The sequence below is a fragment of the Carassius gibelio genome, chromosome A19 (assembly GCF_023724105.1).
Source record: "Carassius gibelio isolate Cgi1373 ecotype wild population from Czech Republic chromosome A19, carGib1.2-hapl.c, whole genome shotgun sequence".
Taxonomy (NCBI): domain Eukaryota; kingdom Metazoa; phylum Chordata; class Actinopteri; order Cypriniformes; family Cyprinidae; genus Carassius; species Carassius gibelio.
In genome coordinates, this window is record NC_068389.1 from 14,854,038 (window position 1) to 14,871,336 (window position 17,299).

General features: G+C 37.9%; 3 protein-coding genes across 5 annotated transcripts in view; 2 read left to right on the plus strand and 1 right to left on the minus strand.

Moving 5' to 3' along the window:
* Positions 1 to 2,025, plus strand: part of LOC127935904 (disks large-associated protein 3-like) — a 141,834-nt gene extending 139,809 nt beyond the window's left edge. The window contains exon 12 of the mRNA XM_052534122.1: positions 350 to 2,025. Coding sequence (XP_052390082.1) covers positions 350 to 634 — 285 coding nt within the window. The 3' untranslated portion in view covers positions 635 to 2,025. The remainder of the gene's footprint in view (positions 1 to 349) is intronic.
* A 4,742-nt stretch (positions 2,026 to 6,767) lies between these two features.
* On the minus strand, positions 6,768 to 13,499 carry LOC127935560 (interleukin enhancer-binding factor 2 homolog). The gene is made up of 15 exons (XM_052533551.1): positions 13,377 to 13,499; positions 10,339 to 10,479; positions 9,799 to 9,858; positions 9,665 to 9,707; positions 9,487 to 9,591; positions 9,181 to 9,258; positions 8,998 to 9,100; positions 8,812 to 8,877; positions 8,535 to 8,651; positions 8,038 to 8,116; positions 7,875 to 7,962; positions 7,725 to 7,786; positions 7,531 to 7,645; positions 7,360 to 7,450; positions 6,768 to 7,266 (listed from the first exon to the last, which is right to left on the minus strand). Exons 2-15 carry the CDS (start codon positions 10,353 to 10,355, stop codon positions 7,115 to 7,117), a joined length of 1,176 nt encoding a protein of 391 aa, XP_052389511.1. The 5' UTR covers positions 10,356 to 10,479; positions 13,377 to 13,499; the 3' UTR covers positions 6,768 to 7,114.
* Positions 11,984 to 17,299, plus strand: part of LOC127935559 (nesprin-1-like) — a 33,524-nt gene continuing 28,208 nt past the window's right edge. For 2 of the 3 annotated variants that reach the window (XM_052533549.1, XM_052533550.1), the window contains exons 1-4: positions 11,984 to 12,131; positions 12,570 to 12,633; positions 12,735 to 12,983; positions 13,081 to 17,294. In XM_052533549.1, the coding sequence (XP_052389509.1) occupies positions 12,612 to 12,633; positions 12,735 to 12,983; positions 13,081 to 17,294 (4,485 nt within the window). In that variant the 5' untranslated portion in view covers positions 11,984 to 12,131; positions 12,570 to 12,611. The remainder of the gene's footprint in view (positions 12,132 to 12,569; positions 12,634 to 12,734; positions 12,984 to 13,080; positions 17,295 to 17,299) is intronic. The other variant, XM_052533547.1, reaches the window with a different exon arrangement.

The following is a 17,299-nucleotide window of genomic DNA, read 5'->3' on the forward strand; positions in this document are numbered from 1 at the left end:
AAAACAAGACCTGCATGTGGAATAACAGCTGATTTACTGCCTAAAGAGCTTTTCGTTTGCTTTGAGATATTAAAGCCTAACAAATCTGTAACTAATTTCTCTGTTTTCTTTCTTTTTTGCTGTCTGCTGCTTCCACAATGTCATGTCTCATCCTAAATACACTAATCCAAATCATTCTTATGTTGCAACTTCATGGTGCTGTCCCTTCTCCGTACATGTTCTGGTCTTCTTCCTTTCTGACATATCGTCTGCTTGTACGTGTGCGTATTCGGTGTTTTTCCCTGCGTTCCCGTCCATCCCTGCATTGGTCACCCATGCTGTCACACCACTCCCCTGCTCTTCCTCTCAGGAGGACAAGAAGGTTCCACCTCCATTACCAAAGAAGCCAGTCGGTGGCGTGACGGGCAGCCTGCGTGCCGACAGCACGACCGAGGCTGGAGGCATGCTAGTGCTCTCGCGAGGTCGTAGTGTTCCCGAACGGGAGAAACCGCTGGATGTAGGTGACCGGCAGAAGCTGGAGACACGGCGCAGGCTGCTCCAGACCAAACGCTCCGCCTCTTTCCGCCAGAATTCTGCCACAGAGAGTGCTGACAGCATTGAGATCTACATCACAGAGGCTCAGACGAGACTCTGAGTCACTTGGACCCCCTTAAACAACCACTGCGGCTCTTCTTTGCCCCTCTGCACAAGACGTCCATGTTACAAAGCAGCCAGAGGGCGAGTGCAATACTCACTTTAGTGTGATGGGGAACTTGAGATGGCTTAGTAGTATGCTGCTGGAATATGGATGTGAACGTACACATTTTATTTTCATTTTTTGTTGAGCAAGTGTTATTATTCTAAGAAAAAAGGGCTCAACCAGCACAACCAAGTATTACAAGATATAGACTTTTGTAAGTCCACAAAATATATAAAAATGTTAGGACTGTTTTAATGAACAACGCCAACACATACGGGTGCAATATCATATATATAAAGAGGATCTAATCTTGTTATTTTAAATAATAGACCTTGTTTTGATATAATCTTGGCTGTGTATTTGTCTCTTAATTGTTCCCACAATGTGGCAGACATAGCCACTTTCACTGTGACACAAGCTCACTCTTGTGGCCAGCGTAGAGCAGCGCACCCTGATGTAAAGTTAGGCCTGAAACTGAATGTGTTAGCAGTGCAGTAGTAAAACCCCTGAGAGCAACATCTGCAGTATAGATAAATGCCTTTTTAAAGCCAGTTATCAAATCACAACAGGGATTCATCTCCCGTATAGTGCAATATAACTTTGCAGTTGCGTTCAGGCTTTTCATCAGCCCAATGAAAAGACACAATTCTTTAAAAAAAGATTAGAAGAAAACACACACACACACAACAGAAACATTCAAGCTCTGAGGCAACAGCCATGCTTCCTGAAACAGGACATTCTACATCATAAGCCTCTTCAGAAACAGGGGTGCAGAAGACAATCTTCAAACAATTTCACACTTGACCTGCACACTGAGAAATGATCATTCAGAGAGGAGGGGAAACATCTTGTTCATTTCACCCCTCTGCCTTTTTTTTGTAACGGATGAAAACCCTCTAACATGAGATCAATGTAGCTTCTGCATTTTGCCCGAGTGCTTTAATTTATTGTTTGTTTATTGTCGTTGTTGTTTTGTTTTTGTTTGTTTGATTTCAGTTTTTTGGGGAGAAATTAAGGAATTAATCAAATTACTTTTTCCTTCTGGTAAGTTCCAGTACAACTTATTTCAAAACATTTAAAATAATGTACTCCAAATTCTTTTATAGAAAAAAAAAATTGCGTCCAATTCACACCAAATGTTAACTGATTATTGGCCGAAACATTACTGAATTATGTGATAGGAAGAATGGATTGTTTGTGTGCATTCCACTTCTCAGTTGGGTGAAAGCAAACTGGAAAGAAGATTGCACAATAATTTTTGCAAACTCCGTGTATTATTATTTTTTTATTTTTTTATGAAAAGGAAAATGTTGAATGCATGAATGATTTGAGCTATTTATTTATTTATTTATTTCTGTGTGTGTTGGGTCGGGGGGGGGGGGGGGGGGGTCTTGGTGGGGTAACTATGGAATAAGTTGGAAAAATATTTTATTGGGAGATGTATATTTTATAAAGTACATTTTTAGATTAGCAGATAAACATGTTGTCAAAAGTGGTGTTAAAATATGTTCTAAAAGTGTCTAAGAATTTACAAGGTAGGGATGTGACAACTATGTGGACTTTAAAGACAACTTACCGCAGCAAACTTCAGCAGAATTGTGTTGCTTTCCTCTTACTTCTTTTGTCAAACTTGAAACAGACTGGCTAAAGACTTTTGACAAAAGAATAGATGGTTGAAAGCCACTTGCCATGTTGTCTTGACTATCTATCTACACGTGCCTAACAGCACTATGTGTGGCTTTTTTTAAATATAACTATTCAGTATTATATTCAATTCAAAATATAACTCACACAGTATGTATTGTTCTAATAATTTGATTTGTTACACCTGATTCAGCTAATAACCACCTCACACTGGATGTTTCTATGTAACCTGCATGCTTTTATTAATCCATGAAAAAAAAAAAAAGAAGAATTTCTTCTCTCAAAACTGTAGATCTGTATCCCATCTGGAAACAAAAAGGGCAGGAGTATTTATTTAATCGTTTACAATAACTACACCGACATTTCTGTATCTGTATTTTTTTTTTAATTAGTTCAACAGTTTTTTTTTTTTTTTTTCAGACATTTGCACTTTACTGTTGCCTATCATCTCTTTTTATTTTTGGATTTATTTATATATTATTTATTTTATGGATAATTTATGGATAATATATGCATAATTTTATGAACTAATTTTTTTTCAAGCATCAAAATAGTTAACGGTTAAGCAGTCAACATACACTTTTTTTTTTTTTTTGGAAGCAGCAAGTCTTCAAGAAAAGCACAACAGACTATTTCCTCTTCCACTGTGAAGGACTTCCTGCCTTCTCCAAACTGAAAGACTATGTGCAACTTGCCATTGGGGTTTCCAGTGCAAGAAATAGGATGATATCCTATCAGGGCCATGTGTTTTTGATAAACCAACGAAACTTAATTTCAAGCAAGGCTGACCACGTATTCCCCTCACCATGTTGTTTGCCTTCTAAGGCACTGACAGGAATCAATCTGACACTCAAACGGACGGATCAGAAAGACTGTTTTGAAGGCCTTTCTATTCTAACCAACATTTTCCAATGTAAATGGATTGATGGAAACTAATCAAAATACAATATTTAATAACTGTGTCTCTGACTACATCATGTAAAGCTTCCCATGTCAACACATGACCCCGATGGTATGTTGAGTGTTGGTTCTTGAGATGACTGTGTCGTAATAGGTCAGAATGGATGGCTGAAACTCTGCCATTGCTCCTTTATGCTGAAAAACGAGTCTAAAAAGTTTTGGCAAAGCCTCTGTATATGCCGTAAACTGATTTAGCTAGAGTAGGTGATGAATACTTCTTCGTAGCACAAAGGAGCTTATAGCAGTGTGATGTAGATGTTACGTTGGATTCTATAACGCATTATAGATCACTGGAAATTACATGGGTCATAGACTAACAAACAATTACTGTGTAATTAAAATACCTTCTCAAGTTCTGATGTATTATGTACAGTAAATATATATGTTGCAGTTGAAGTTATTATTCATATTAAATGGGTTGTTGATGATTACTGGTATTAGTAATAATTTAATGAAAAAAAAAAAAACTGTATTGCAATTATGACTATGAGAAAATCTATTCCGTATTCTCCAGGGTGTTCATGTGTCACCCAATTTAGATTATATTGTTTGTAATTGATGCTAATGTAGAAAATAGCATGGTGGAAGATAAGAAAATTTGAAAAATAACAGCTAATCCTAGACCCATCTCTTTTAGCTACTTATTACAATATAGAGAACGTCAAATTAACATGTATGAAGAATGAGTATTCTCCTTTCATCATGGAAAAACAGACTATAGTTGGACCATGCTTTGGACTGCAGTTTGTGATGTAGCAAAGCATTTTTAATATATATATATATATATATATATATATATATATATATATATATATATGTTCATTATGTTGCTCATAACACTACATTATAAAAACCAGAACATTGTGGACAATTTTATTATTAATGTCCTCACTATTATTCACGTTGTTGTATTGTTTTTCTTCTTCGTATATTTATGTTTGATACAGTACCAAGGTAAAATAAGTTGATTCTGTATCTATGCTTTTCACATTGTTTTACCAAACTACAATAGCTTACAACTGTTCCAATACATTATTTCCAGATTTAAAGTAAATCTGAAACTCTTGTTGCGACTAAAGGGTGAAGGCCTTGCGATGAACGATGGCACAGCTTGAATACAGATCATGTTTTTGGCCACTGAGATGTACTCTACTATCATTAAATCGGAGATGGCACACTGTGATGTGGTAAATCTAAACACAGAATGTAATATTGTCGACGGCTGTAAACATTTTTTTACTATAAAGCTATTTTAGCAAGGTAAAATAACTGCTGGCCACTTAGTGTCTTTTTTCCTCATAACTTTTCAGAACTTATCCATTGTAGGCTACAGGTGCAATCAGTATTTTTTATTGAAGATGTTTTCAAACAGACTTTTGACAAGTCTGTTTTAAACGTACTCACAATAAGAAGTATCCTTTAAGTTACGTTTAAAGCAGGAAAGTTAACGAATATTTCACTGTCCTCACAGGCCTGTTTATTTTAAGCGCCCTTATCAGCGTCATCTGCCGCTTTTTTCATAATGGGAAGTCGTCATTTTTTCGAGAAAAACTCACGACTTTCTAAAAGAGGGCAAAATAAAAAGAGAATAGCGTCAATCCGAAGACAGAACAATGTCAAATTTAATGTCTGGTGTGTGGTGTGTGTTTTTTTAAGCTTTAAAGTGATTCGACGGCTACATCCGAAATGGCGTACTTTCTTGAGTAAGTACTTTTTTGAATAAGTAATCACTTGGACACCGCAGAAAAAAAGCATTGGGTCTCATTCATGAAACACGAGCAGAACGAATTTTTGTGTAAGTCGCGTGTAAAGTGGTTTTGGCGTAAATTTTCGGATTCATTAAAACGTTCGTATTTTCCAAATGTTAGTTGGTACGAAAGAAATCTACACCTGCTCCCAGCCACGCGTAAATAGTGCGTTTAACTTCTGAATGTTTTGCTCATTAATACGGCTGCATTTTAATTAACCTTAATCGGGTACATATTTACACAGCATTTTGAAGAAAAAAAAAATATATATATATATTAATTACATACGGTTTTTCTTTGAACTTTTATTATGAGAGCCAGTAATAGGATCTGTAATATGCTGCCAAACTTCCTTTTTTAGGACCTGATAAGCCACTAGTACGCTTGAAAATAAAATGTGGCATTTTGAATGAACTTCTGATAATAAAACTTCAATTTCTGCAGATGAGAAATGTTTCTTTTTCAGTCGCTTTTGAGAAGACATGTTGAAATCCTTCGTTTGGTGTCATAATATGATGCTCACATATAGTTGTCAGTCGGATTTAATAGGCGGGATTTATGGTAATTGAGAGTGAGCGTGAACGCGCGTCCCATTTACGACTGATTGGAATGCATTAACACACACACACATTTCACTATCACATCTGACGTTTACGAAGTTTTTGTGAATCAGGAGAAGAGTTTTCGGGAAGTTCTCTTTACGCGCAAATCACTCAGATATTTACTCGTATATTTACGAATGTTTCATGAATGAGACCCAATATCTATTAAGCAGCATTGATTGTAATCACTAATCAGGACATAATAGGCTACATTGATTCGCCACGTTGTCATGTCACATGACCTACTACCAGCGTCGCGTCACTGCCATTCTAGATCTTCCCGTGGCCTCATGGGTTAGTAAAGTGTGTCGAGTCAGTGTATGCACAAATCAGAATCTCGCAGGAATGTAGTGGGTTAGGTCAGGGGTAGGCAAGACTGGTTTTAGAGAGCCGCAGTCCTGCAGAGTTCAGCTTCAACCCTGATCAAACACACTTGAACAAGCTCATCAGTGTCCTCAGGATTACTAAGGCTACAGGTAGGTGAGGGTTTCTTTTCAGGGTTGGAGCTGAACTCTGCCGGACTGCGGCTCTCAAGGACCAAACTTGCCTATCCCTGGGTTAGGTGATCATCAGCTCTAGCCTAACTTTAATCTGAGACTTCTGGCCCAGCACTGCTGCCCTGAAACCGCTGTCACGTACAACACTGTTGGTCAGCAGCTGGATATATCTCACTGGGAGAAATGACGGCAACTGGTAAGATTGTTCAAAACATGAGATCAATATTAACATCCTATTGATTTCTTGTCTAAAAGCAACCCCATACTAGTTATGTTGTTGTTGGTCTGAGTAACAGCATACTTGGATGAGATTTAAAACAATTGGTTGAGAGATACTGTACTCAAATTAAAATGTAATTAATTTTCCATCAAATCATTCCACACACACAAACCTATCTTCATCTCAAGAAAACAAATGAAGAATCTTTTTAGCCTCATTTTTTGACTGTTTTAAAGCTAAACCACACATGCTCGATGAGTAAACACACCTCATCTTTGGGTTAATTATCTATTAACGTACTTGTCCAAGTTTAACACAAAATAAATAAACACATTAAAAGGACCAAGCAACCTTAAAAATACCCCAGCAATATAAAAAAATTTGAGAAAAAAATAAATAAATAAACACACATAGAAATAGTACAAAAGAAGGAATAAAAACTTTACTTGATCCATCAGTGATAAAAATACAAAAAACATGAAACCAAATTAAAAGTGATTTCCAGTCCTTTTCCTAGACATAACCGTATCAGAATGAGCTGAGGTTAGAAGATGGAATAATGAGCCGTTGACTTTTGGTCCTTGTTATAACTTTTTGCTGTTCCTACCATAGTTTTAAACTCTAGGAGGTGCAGACTGATTTACAGAACCCAAATGCAGATATGCAGGGGACTTCTGGGTAAAACAAAGATGCGAGACAAAGACCTCTAATAAAAACCAACATAAATATAATGACCAGGCCAAAACGTCAGAGACCAAGCTGCATTACTCCTGGGTCTCCATGCTTTCATCTTCCCCCTCTCCCCCTTCCTCCAACGCTTCATCCTCCTCTTCCTTGCGCTCTGGGGGTTTCTCATAAGCTTTTTCAGATGGGGTGACAATCACTCCATCCCATGTAGACATCTCAGTGGTGAGATCTGTAGATGACCATCACAAACATCAGCCTCAGCCTGACACATGAATGGAACCACATAAATCAATTTAATCTGGAATAAACCTCAAACACTTACAACTTGCATCGCCTTCAAGGCCTAAGATCTTTCTGTAGCCTCCATGAGAGAGAACCCTCACCAGTGTTTGGGCAGTGAAACACACCATGTCCTGCAGAAACAAATCAATCAGACTGCCTGTATTTTTAACACTAAATTTTGTACATTACCACATATTGAAATCTGCATTACCTGCTGCTCCAGGGTCATGACAGTGTGCACGCGGAAGTTTCCGCTTTCACAAGGATCAGTGATTCCTACGGAGCCTGGCAGGAAAAGACCTGCAGCAAGCATTTGAAGACACCGCCTGCAACACGCATGCTCATTATACCTCAAAATCCACAAAAAAAAAAAAATCAATGACCGGAGTCACAAGCAGAACAAACCTGTAAGCAACGTTGAGTGGCAAGGGCTGTCTAGAGGGGTTGTTCATCACCGCAGAGTGTCCCTGTGAAGAGAGCAACATTATAGTTAAGTCAACTGGTGTAGTGCAGAAAAGATTAGATAAAAGTTGAACTCCAAAAATAATGCCCCACCAGCAGATCTAGAATCCAGGGCGTTAGAGGCTCAAACCCAGCGAATCGGACTCGCAGGTCTTTCAGCAAGCGGATCAAAACTTTAACACTGAGTCCAGATAGAAACCAAAGTAAGCCACAACACATTTAATTCATTAAAGCCATTGAGATAAAGTGTCCCTACGTTGACTGAGAAGCATTTTCTTCAAACCAGCGAGCGTGACGAATGGCTGCCAGGGCGCTTTGCAGAACCTTGATGTCCACTGCAAAAGGAATAGGGAAAATGACACTTTACAATTCTGGTCGACCCCGATTCCAGATAATCAGAAAATGCCAGATATTAAAGTTCTGCATGAATGTAGACTAAATACACCACTAAAAATCAAGCCTATTATTTAAAGCATCACAACATTAAATGTAAAGTATGAAAAAAAAGGATATTTAATTATTTATAAGATTTGACTATTGCATTTTAGTGACATTCAATTGTTAGTGCTTTTTATTAGCGTTTAGATGATAGCAAATGTAAAAATAGGCTAGATTAGTTTGCACAATTAAATATTCTAAATTGACAATAATGAGAAAGACAGAAAAAGAGAAATGAGCAGCATGGCATAGATAAGCTAGGAAAAGCTGATTTATAAGAACAACATGTGATAGGTGTTGGAGTGTGGGACATACGGTGGAGCTCTGGGTCAAGTTTGCGCAGGTTGGGTGGAACAGTGGTGATGAGGATTTTCACAGTGGCATCGGCAGAGCTGATCTCAAATCCTGTCTCGTTGGTCAGCATGGACAGTACTGAAGAGAACAATATATATATATATATATATATATATATATATATATATATATATATATATATATATATATATATATATATATATATAAATAAATAAAACAAATGATTTTTTTCTCCTCTATGCTCCGATTGGCCTGTCAGATTAAAACCCATCCTCACCCTCAGATGGGTCCTGTGTACGCAGAGTATCAACTACTTTGTTTCCCAAGGCAGCGACAGCTTCCACTGAACAAACCAAAAAAAAAAATATATATAGTATTATCGATAAATGAGGCATACTTGTGCTAGTGATTAACATTTTAAGACAACTAAGCAGAACTCAGTGGATGAAATAACGAGACTCACAGGTGGGTAAGATCTTCAGGATAACTACGAGGTCCGCTACATTGTGTCCTGTTGTCATGGTCCCCTTTTTATACGAGCCCACTTGCCTTACTTCCTCAATTTGCTGGGAATTGTTAAACATTGGTTAAGTTTAGTATTACAAAAAGTATTGAGAAAGACAATGAAGATGGACTGTCTTCTCACCACTTCAAAGTTTCCAGGTGCCACGATGAGGTTGTCAATAACGTTGTTAATCTTAGTGACCAAGGACAAAATAGAAGCCTGCAAAATAAATAATTGTGAGCAAGAATTATATATATGTGTATATATATATATATATATATATATATATATATATATATATAAAATAAAAAAAACTGAGAAATTATCCTAAAACATTATTTTTAAGATTTCAGAGTTCTATCATCTGCTGGTACACAGCTTGACCTGCATGGACAGTAATCATATGAGTGTTTTGGCAGCATTTATCTTAATGCAGCATCATTGTACCTGTTCAACAGGGGTAGGACTGAGGTCTTGGTTTTTCTTCAGCAGACATTCACTGAAAGCGGTCTCATCAGGGGCCGGCTTCACTCGAGGAAAGGCCATCTCACACTGCAAGAAGTGATTTATGAGCTGCAGGCTTACGGTTTCACAAAGCAAAGAATCAGTGTAGAACAGCACTTACGACATAGAAGTCAAATGGTATGTGAGGGACAAAGGGTCGATACCTGAAAGAAAGGGAGACATGGACACGGTCAATATAAATAAAAGTAAGCAAATTAACAACAACAATAAGAAGAAAATATATAAACAACGCACCCCTGGACCAAACCTCCGCGGGAGCCGAATCGGCCACCTCGACCCCTGCCACGATCTCCTCTGAGGAAAAATAAAAAAAATAAATAAAAAAAAATTAAAGGAGGGAAACCATCTCAAACTTGTGTGAAAGAGATTCATTTACGAGCCAAACGAAATAACTGATTGACACAGTGACTCACAGGTGAAACGAGCATCACTGTTTATGTTAATGCTCGCTTCTTCGTTCATTCATTCATTCATGAATGAACAGTCTCGTTATTCGGAAACATTGTGTTTAAAAGGTTCTACATTTGTATCGAATCAAACGTATTGTTTAATCAGTTTTAACGCGTGTACTTTATCAATAAATACATAGCATTTATTATTTTATTTATAAAAAGCAAAGCGGCTAGCAGAACAACATGCTAACAGGCACTGGACAGGCTAACCACCAACATAATAAATAATAATAACAAAATATGCTGAACCTAAGTTTGCAACTTAATTACACAGATGTTATTTTAGTTAAAGAAGAATAAAACAACTGGCAAGTTAACTTACCTCATTGCGTAAGACATTTTGCAAGTTTAAGAAGAACACGCTGGTGAGAAAACCCCGCCTCTATCTGCAGCTCGCCGCTGGTCTGCGCTGCGCTCTTCTTGACGGATGTAGCTTTTCATAATACAAGTCCTGGATAACAGTCTATAATAAAAGTCATAGAGAACAGTCTCGGTAAAAGTCCCAGTCGAACGAATCGTTGGGAAACGAATTTCTTTCTTTTTCTTTTTTTATTTCTTTTCTTTTTTTTTTATTATTATTATTATTTTTTTTTTTTTTACATATTTTAGAAAACAATATAATGCAAATGAAGAAGATCTAGTTAACATTTGACTGATCATATAAACGTTTTTGTACAGACATATGTTCTACACGTATGTCGTTAAAGGGACACTAAGCAGGAATTACTCCCATCTAGTGGTGAAATTGTATTTTGCATTCAAACTAATTTTGCTAGCCAGCGCCTCGCTTTTTCAAATGCGCGTTGCATCTACGGTAGGCGATATGTACCAAAAAGCTTTGACAGGATGTCTTCTAATAGCACTTCGTCGAGTTTTCCTTCAGGTGAACAGGTGTGTTATTTCAAACAAACTGCAACATGACAACTAACAAACGAATGTTACAGTATGAATTACTGACTGTGGAAAACATGAAATATTGTAATTAGTAGTTATGTCTAATTTATTCGTTATATTTTCTGAATTATATGCATTGTTAGATATAAAAAAAAATATTATAATATAGACTGTAACACTGACTTACCTGTCGAGAAGAAAACTGGCCACTTCAGCATCTCTTTTGAAATCTTTATCAAGCATTAGCTCTTTCCACCTAGAAAAAGCTTCCCCGACATTAACTCTTGTTTTCTGTAATCTACGGTCACGTTTCCTTTTACGTTCTATTTTTGACTGTTTTGGCGACGATGTTTTCTTCTCCTGTGGCGCGGCATATGTATGGTCCATAATAAGAATGCAATCCAGACTTTTAAACTTGCCGGTGCAGTTTCAAGCGCCTCTCACTGCTCTGCACCTGCGTTTCTGGCTCTGACCGAAAACGCGCTGTGGAAACGCGTTGGCTTAGTACTTTTTGTCCCTCTCTGCTATTATAGTTTTGCAAGATGGCGGAACTACATGGAAGCCTCCGTCGACCTACCCGTCCCATGTATATAAAGATAATAAATTCTTCATTTACAAGGATTAGTTTAAACATTGGCATAGGTATTTGTACACCATTGAGGGCATATTTATGAATAAAAATATTGATTTTAGATAATAAAATACCTAAAAAGTTACTTATTGTCCCTTTAATGCAGCTGAAGTGCATCTGTACAAGTGGATTTATTTATTTATTTGTTTTATTGTTCACTCGAATATCTTTGCTGTTAATATGATTTGCAATGGGGGAAAATGCACTGAATTACAAACAAACAGTTACTATTGAGATCCCATACTTTGGAACCCCATTATAGACTATATCTCATTTGGTATGGATTCATTCTCAAAAGTTAGTAGGGCCTACAAGCGGGTGTTGCAGTGGATACTTCACATTACACGGTGTCAGGGGTGGACCTGCACAGTCGTACACTTTGTTTATCAGAGAGGACCAGACAGAAGAAATTTTAACACCCACAGCCAAATTTTATGTAAATTACGCAGACATCAAGCATGTGCTAAAGTAAGATAAGATTTGTTTTTAAATGTTCAAAATCACCTTCACTATTACTACAGCAATATGCCTCCATCATCAGACCACAACTACATTGGCAGAACTAATTCAATCCAGTAATAACACAGAAGGTAAGAATCTTTTAAACAATTTTATAAAATATTGCTTCCTTAAGCTACACACTCAGAAATGTCTTTTCACAAACATAAGGGAATGGTATCGCATCAAGTTAAACATGAAATTTTGAAGGAGAAAAAATTAAATAGTATTTTTTGTAAAACATACTTTAATGATCATTTTACTTTGTTAAATCTATAAAAATGCAGAAATACCATTTATGCCTCCTTTATACTTGTGTATAAAATACAGTATTATCTGGATTAAATATATATCTTGCTTTATTATTTTTCTCTATTTCACAATATATATCATAGGTAAAATATTTAGAGAACTGTATAACAGTCAAACAACCACACCTTTATATTACTGTACATTTACTTTTATTCTATATTATTACTTTATTTTTAATACTGAAGTACACAAAGTAATTAATTTCTATTAATTTTCAGATCACAATTCATCCATTTTAAAATCATGTATAGCAAGCCGCCATGGCACAATCCAGAGATTACGGTAAAGTTCACTGCACCACGTAATTTAATCAAAGTGTCATTTATTGCGATTGTGTCATGCATTGTTTATGAATGCAGTGCAAATGTTCGCCTTCCCAACAGTTGGAGACTTCCTGACAGAATTCAAGGAGCAGATAATTACAAGAGCGACTCGGGTCAGCGACATTGCTGAGGATGTTATCTCCCAAAGTCTGATTCATGATGTGGCAGCTCAACAAGTGCAGGCTGCTCCAAGCAAGCAGGAGGCAATGCGGCTCCTGTTTAAGGCTTTGGAAAGACAGCCACCCCTAAACAGAGTGTCCTTCCATCTCATCCTGAGAATGACAGAGCCTGAACTGATTCAAGAACTAGGTTAGAATATATATATTATATATAAACATACTGTATATAGTATAATCTTTTTTTTTTTTTATGTTTTCATTTGTATTTTTTTTTTTTTTTTCTGCAGAATGGAGACTACGTAACAGCAAGCACACACAAACAGAGAGAAGCAGTCCTCCCAGAGAAAAAATAAAACAGGATGACAAGAATGGGCATACAAGTGAAATCCAGAAGAGAAAAGATTTTCTAAAAAAGCGTAGACTGAAAACAATGCGTGCCATTGAGCAGATCGGGAAATTCTGGGAAGGAACTAAGCAAGAAAGGACGGAGATAGACAACATGAGGCAGATGATTCAGCAACAGCAAGATGAGATAGCCAGGATGACCACAGAAAAAAGACAATTTGAGAGAACTATTACTCACATGAAAGCCAAGATGGACCACATCTGTGAAAGAATGGATCGGAATAAAGAAGAGGTAAATGGAGAGAGAGAGAGGATTGAGCAGATGAGGTCTGACCTCCAAACTGAGCAAACCACCCTGGAGCAAAAGAGTGTTGAAATCATGAGAGAGAGAGAGAACTTGGAAATGATCAGATATGAGACTCTGAGACAGAAGGAGGAGCTGGAGAGCAACTGTGAAAGCAAAAAGTATGAGATGGAACGAATGGAACAAATGAAAAGTGCCATACAAGTTCAGATCAATGAGATGGAGATGAAGATTGAGGAAACACAGAAAACAAAGTGTCAGATGGAGCAGATAAGAGCTGAAATAGAGGAGGAAAAAGCAGAGTTGGAGAGAAAGAAGGACGACATCAAGAGGCAAAGAAACCAGTTTGAACGGATTAAAGCTGATATACAGCAAGTTAAGATGGAAATGGAACAAAGGTGGCATGAAACAGAGAAAGAAGGGCTGGAACGGACAGCTTTAATTCAGAAAGAGAAAGATGAGCTGAAGTACCTGCAAGATGAGATTCAAAGAGCAAGAGAAGAGGTTGAAAGAAACAGAGCATTTTCAAAACAAGAGAATGAGAGAATAAACCAGCTGAGAGCTCAAACACTTACAGAAAACAACCTCATTGAAAAGAAATGGCAAGATGTCTTTAGAAAAGAAAAAGATCTGGAAGAGATGAAGCATGAAATTGAGAGAGGTCGAGAGGAGCTGATGATGAATGAAGAGCTGGTCAAAAAGGAATGGGAAAAAATCGAACAGGCCAAAGTGGACGTTCACAATCACAAGACATCTATGGATGCCAGAGTTGAGGACATAAAAACAGAAACTGTTAGGCTGAAACATATGAAAATAGAGATGCAGAAAGATAAAGATATTCTAGAAAAACAGAAGGAAGACATACAGAAAGCTAAAGAAGAAATGGAGAAGAAGAGGTACGAGATAGTGACAGAGGAGTTAGAGCACAGAGCTCGACTGCAGAGGGAGAGAGACGAGCTGGAGAGTGTAAGAGCAGAGGTACAAAGGGCTAATGATATGGAGAAAGCAAAGATACTGAAAGAGAAGGAAGAAAGCATTAATATAAGAAAAGAAGCCAGACAAGAAAGAGAAATGACAGAACTGATCAAAGCAGAGATCAAGGCTGAAAAAGACAGCTTGAACCAAAGACAAGAGGAGATGCTGAGGGACAGACAACAGCTAGAAATAATTAAACATGAGATGGACAGAGCCAAAGAGGAGATCGAGAAAAGCAAAGAAGTCGCAATCCGGGAAAATGGGAAAATTGAAAAAATGAAGGCTGAAATTCAAGAACAAATTGAAGATATTGAGAAGAAGGTTGAGGAGATCCAAAAAACAAAAGAAAAAATGGAGGAGACAAAGGCTGAGTTGGAGGAAGAGTGGGAGGAGCTGGAAAGAAAGAGAGAATTGGTGAGAATAGAGACCGAACAGTGCGAGTTCCTCAGAAGTGAAATCCTCAAGGTGAAGGAGGCAATGGAGAGCAGGTGGCATGAAACAGAGAAAGAGGAGGTGGAACTCAGAGCAAATACTCAGCATGAGCTGGACAGACTAGAGAAATTAAGGGACGAGGTCCAAAGATCCCAGAAAAATATTGAAGAGAGCAGGAATGAGCTCATGCAATGGAAGGATAGTCTTGAAAAAATGAGGGTTCAGGCAGAAGAAGACAAACGTGCAGCTGTCAAACAGATGGATGAGGCTAAAGCAAAGAAAGAAGAGCTGACAAAAATGGTAGAAAATATGGAGAAAGATCGAGGGGAGATTAATAACAGCAGAGAACAGGCTAATCAAGAAGCAGATGAAATCAAAAGGATGAGAAATGAGCTACAAAGACAGCAGGCAGAAATAGAGCACAGGATTAGAGTGGCAAAACAAGAAAAAGAGGAGGCAAACCATGCCATACTTGCAGTTCAAGAGGCTCAGATGCTCTTAAAAAAGCAAATGGAAGAGTCTGAAAAAAGGCGGTATGAAGCCATAACAGAGGCATTAGAGCAAAGGGATGAAATACACAAAAAAACAGAGGAGTTAGAACAAATAAATGAAGAAATACAAAGAGCCAGGCATGAGCTAGAAAAGTTGAGGCATTCTGAAAAAGAAAGCAGAGAGCAGAAAATGTTAGAGGACACACAGCAAGAGAGAGAGTTTGTTGAGCCAATGAAAATAGCTGTGCTTAAGGACAAGGAAGATCAGGAAAAGTCTTTAGCTGAGATAGAGAAGGAGAGAGAGGAGCTCAAACAGATTAGAGTTCAGGTCCAGAACGAGAAGAAAGATCTAGAAAAACGAAGGTATGAGATGATGAGATATGACATAGAACAGAGTGCTCAGGTGCAGAGACAAAGAGAAGAACTTGAGAAGATCAAGACTCAGTTAGTTATTGACACAGAGACCATGAACAGAAGCAAAGAATTAGCGCAACAAGACAGAGAGAAAGTCGAGTGTATTATGATTGAGATCCAGAAACAAAGAGAGGAAGTGAATAAAAGGTTAGAGGAGACAAAACGATGGGAGGACGCTTTGAGGAAGATGACAGAGGACATGGAGCATGAGAGAGAAGACCTGGAGAAGATTCGTGTGGAAACGCTGAGAGGGAAAGACACTTATGAAGAGGTCAAGGATGAGATTAACAGAGTGAGAGCGGAGATAAAGAGGTTGTGGGATGAGGCTGAAAAGGGAGAGCTGGAGGAACGAGAGAGATTAAACAGGGAGAAGGATGAGACGATGAGGAAGATAGAAGCTATGAAGAAGGAGCTGGGTGAGATTGAAGACACAAAGGTGGGGTTAATTAAACAAAATAAGGACATTGGCATAAAGATGGAAAAGGCAAGGTTGGAAATGACTAAACTTGAAAAGATGAAAGCAGACCTCCAAAAACAGAAAGAAGATATTGAAATCCAGATGATGGAAGCAAAGTGTGAGAGATACCAGATGGAACTGATGAGGACTGAGATCTTAAAACAAAAAGAGGATGTTGAAAGCAAAATGGAGCTAGCAAAAGCAGAAATGGACAAAATGCAGCTTGTCAAAGAGGAAATACAAAGACAAAGAGAAGAGCTTGATGAAAGGATGCAGAAAACCAAACGAGAGATTGGAGAAATGGAGCTGATGAAGAGAGAAATAGAAGGGAAGAAGAAAGAACTCGAGAAAAGGATGAAATTGACCATGAGGAAGAAGGACGAGATGGAACGACTGAAGATGGAGATACAAAGAGCAAAAGATGAGATGGAACGTAAAAGAGTGGAGACAGAGAGGCAGAAGTATGAAATGGAGCAAGTTAAAGCTGAAATCCAAAGAGCAAGAGAGGAGATTGAATTTAGGATGGAGGAGAGAGATTTAGAAGAAGAGAAAGGACAGATGAACCTCACTATAATCAACCTTATCCAACAGATTGAGGTGACAAGAGAAATGGTGCGAAAAGCAAAATTCCAGATTGAAAACCAAATGGCAGGAAGTCAGATGGAGACAACAGACCAAGAAGAGATGAATGCCGAAATGCAGAGGCTCATTCTGGAGGTTGAACACATCCGTGAAATGCTGCGAGGTCTTAAGGGTGAGGTGGAACACAACAAGGAAATGATGAAGAGAGACAGGGATGAGATGAAGCTGCTGAAGAATGAAGTTCAACGAAGGAGAAGAGAGATTGAATACAGAGAAGAAAAGATTATGAGGGAACGGGACGAACTAGAACTCATGAGAAATATGTTGCAGCGGCAAAGAGAGGAACTGGAGGAGAGGCTGGAGGAGACCATTAAAGAGAATGATAAGGTGGAGCAAATGAGAGAAGATGTGAAAAATGCTTTGGAGGACATAGAAGAGGCCAAAAAAGAGATACAGAGAGAGAAAGAACTCATTGCTCAAGAAAGGACAGGAAAAGAAAAGGTAAG

Excerpts from the sequence above, each read along its gene's own strand:
- LOC127935560 (XM_052533551.1), bottom strand. Across the intron at positions 9,592-9,664 it reads TACCATTTGACTTCTATGTC|TGTGAGATGGCCTTTCCTCG; the intron begins GTAAGTGCTGTT and ends CACTTCTTGCAG. Across the intron at positions 7,646-7,724 it reads CCACTCAACGTTGCTTACAG|GCGGTGTCTTCAAATGCTTG; the intron begins GTTTGTTCTGCT and ends TGCGTGTTGCAG.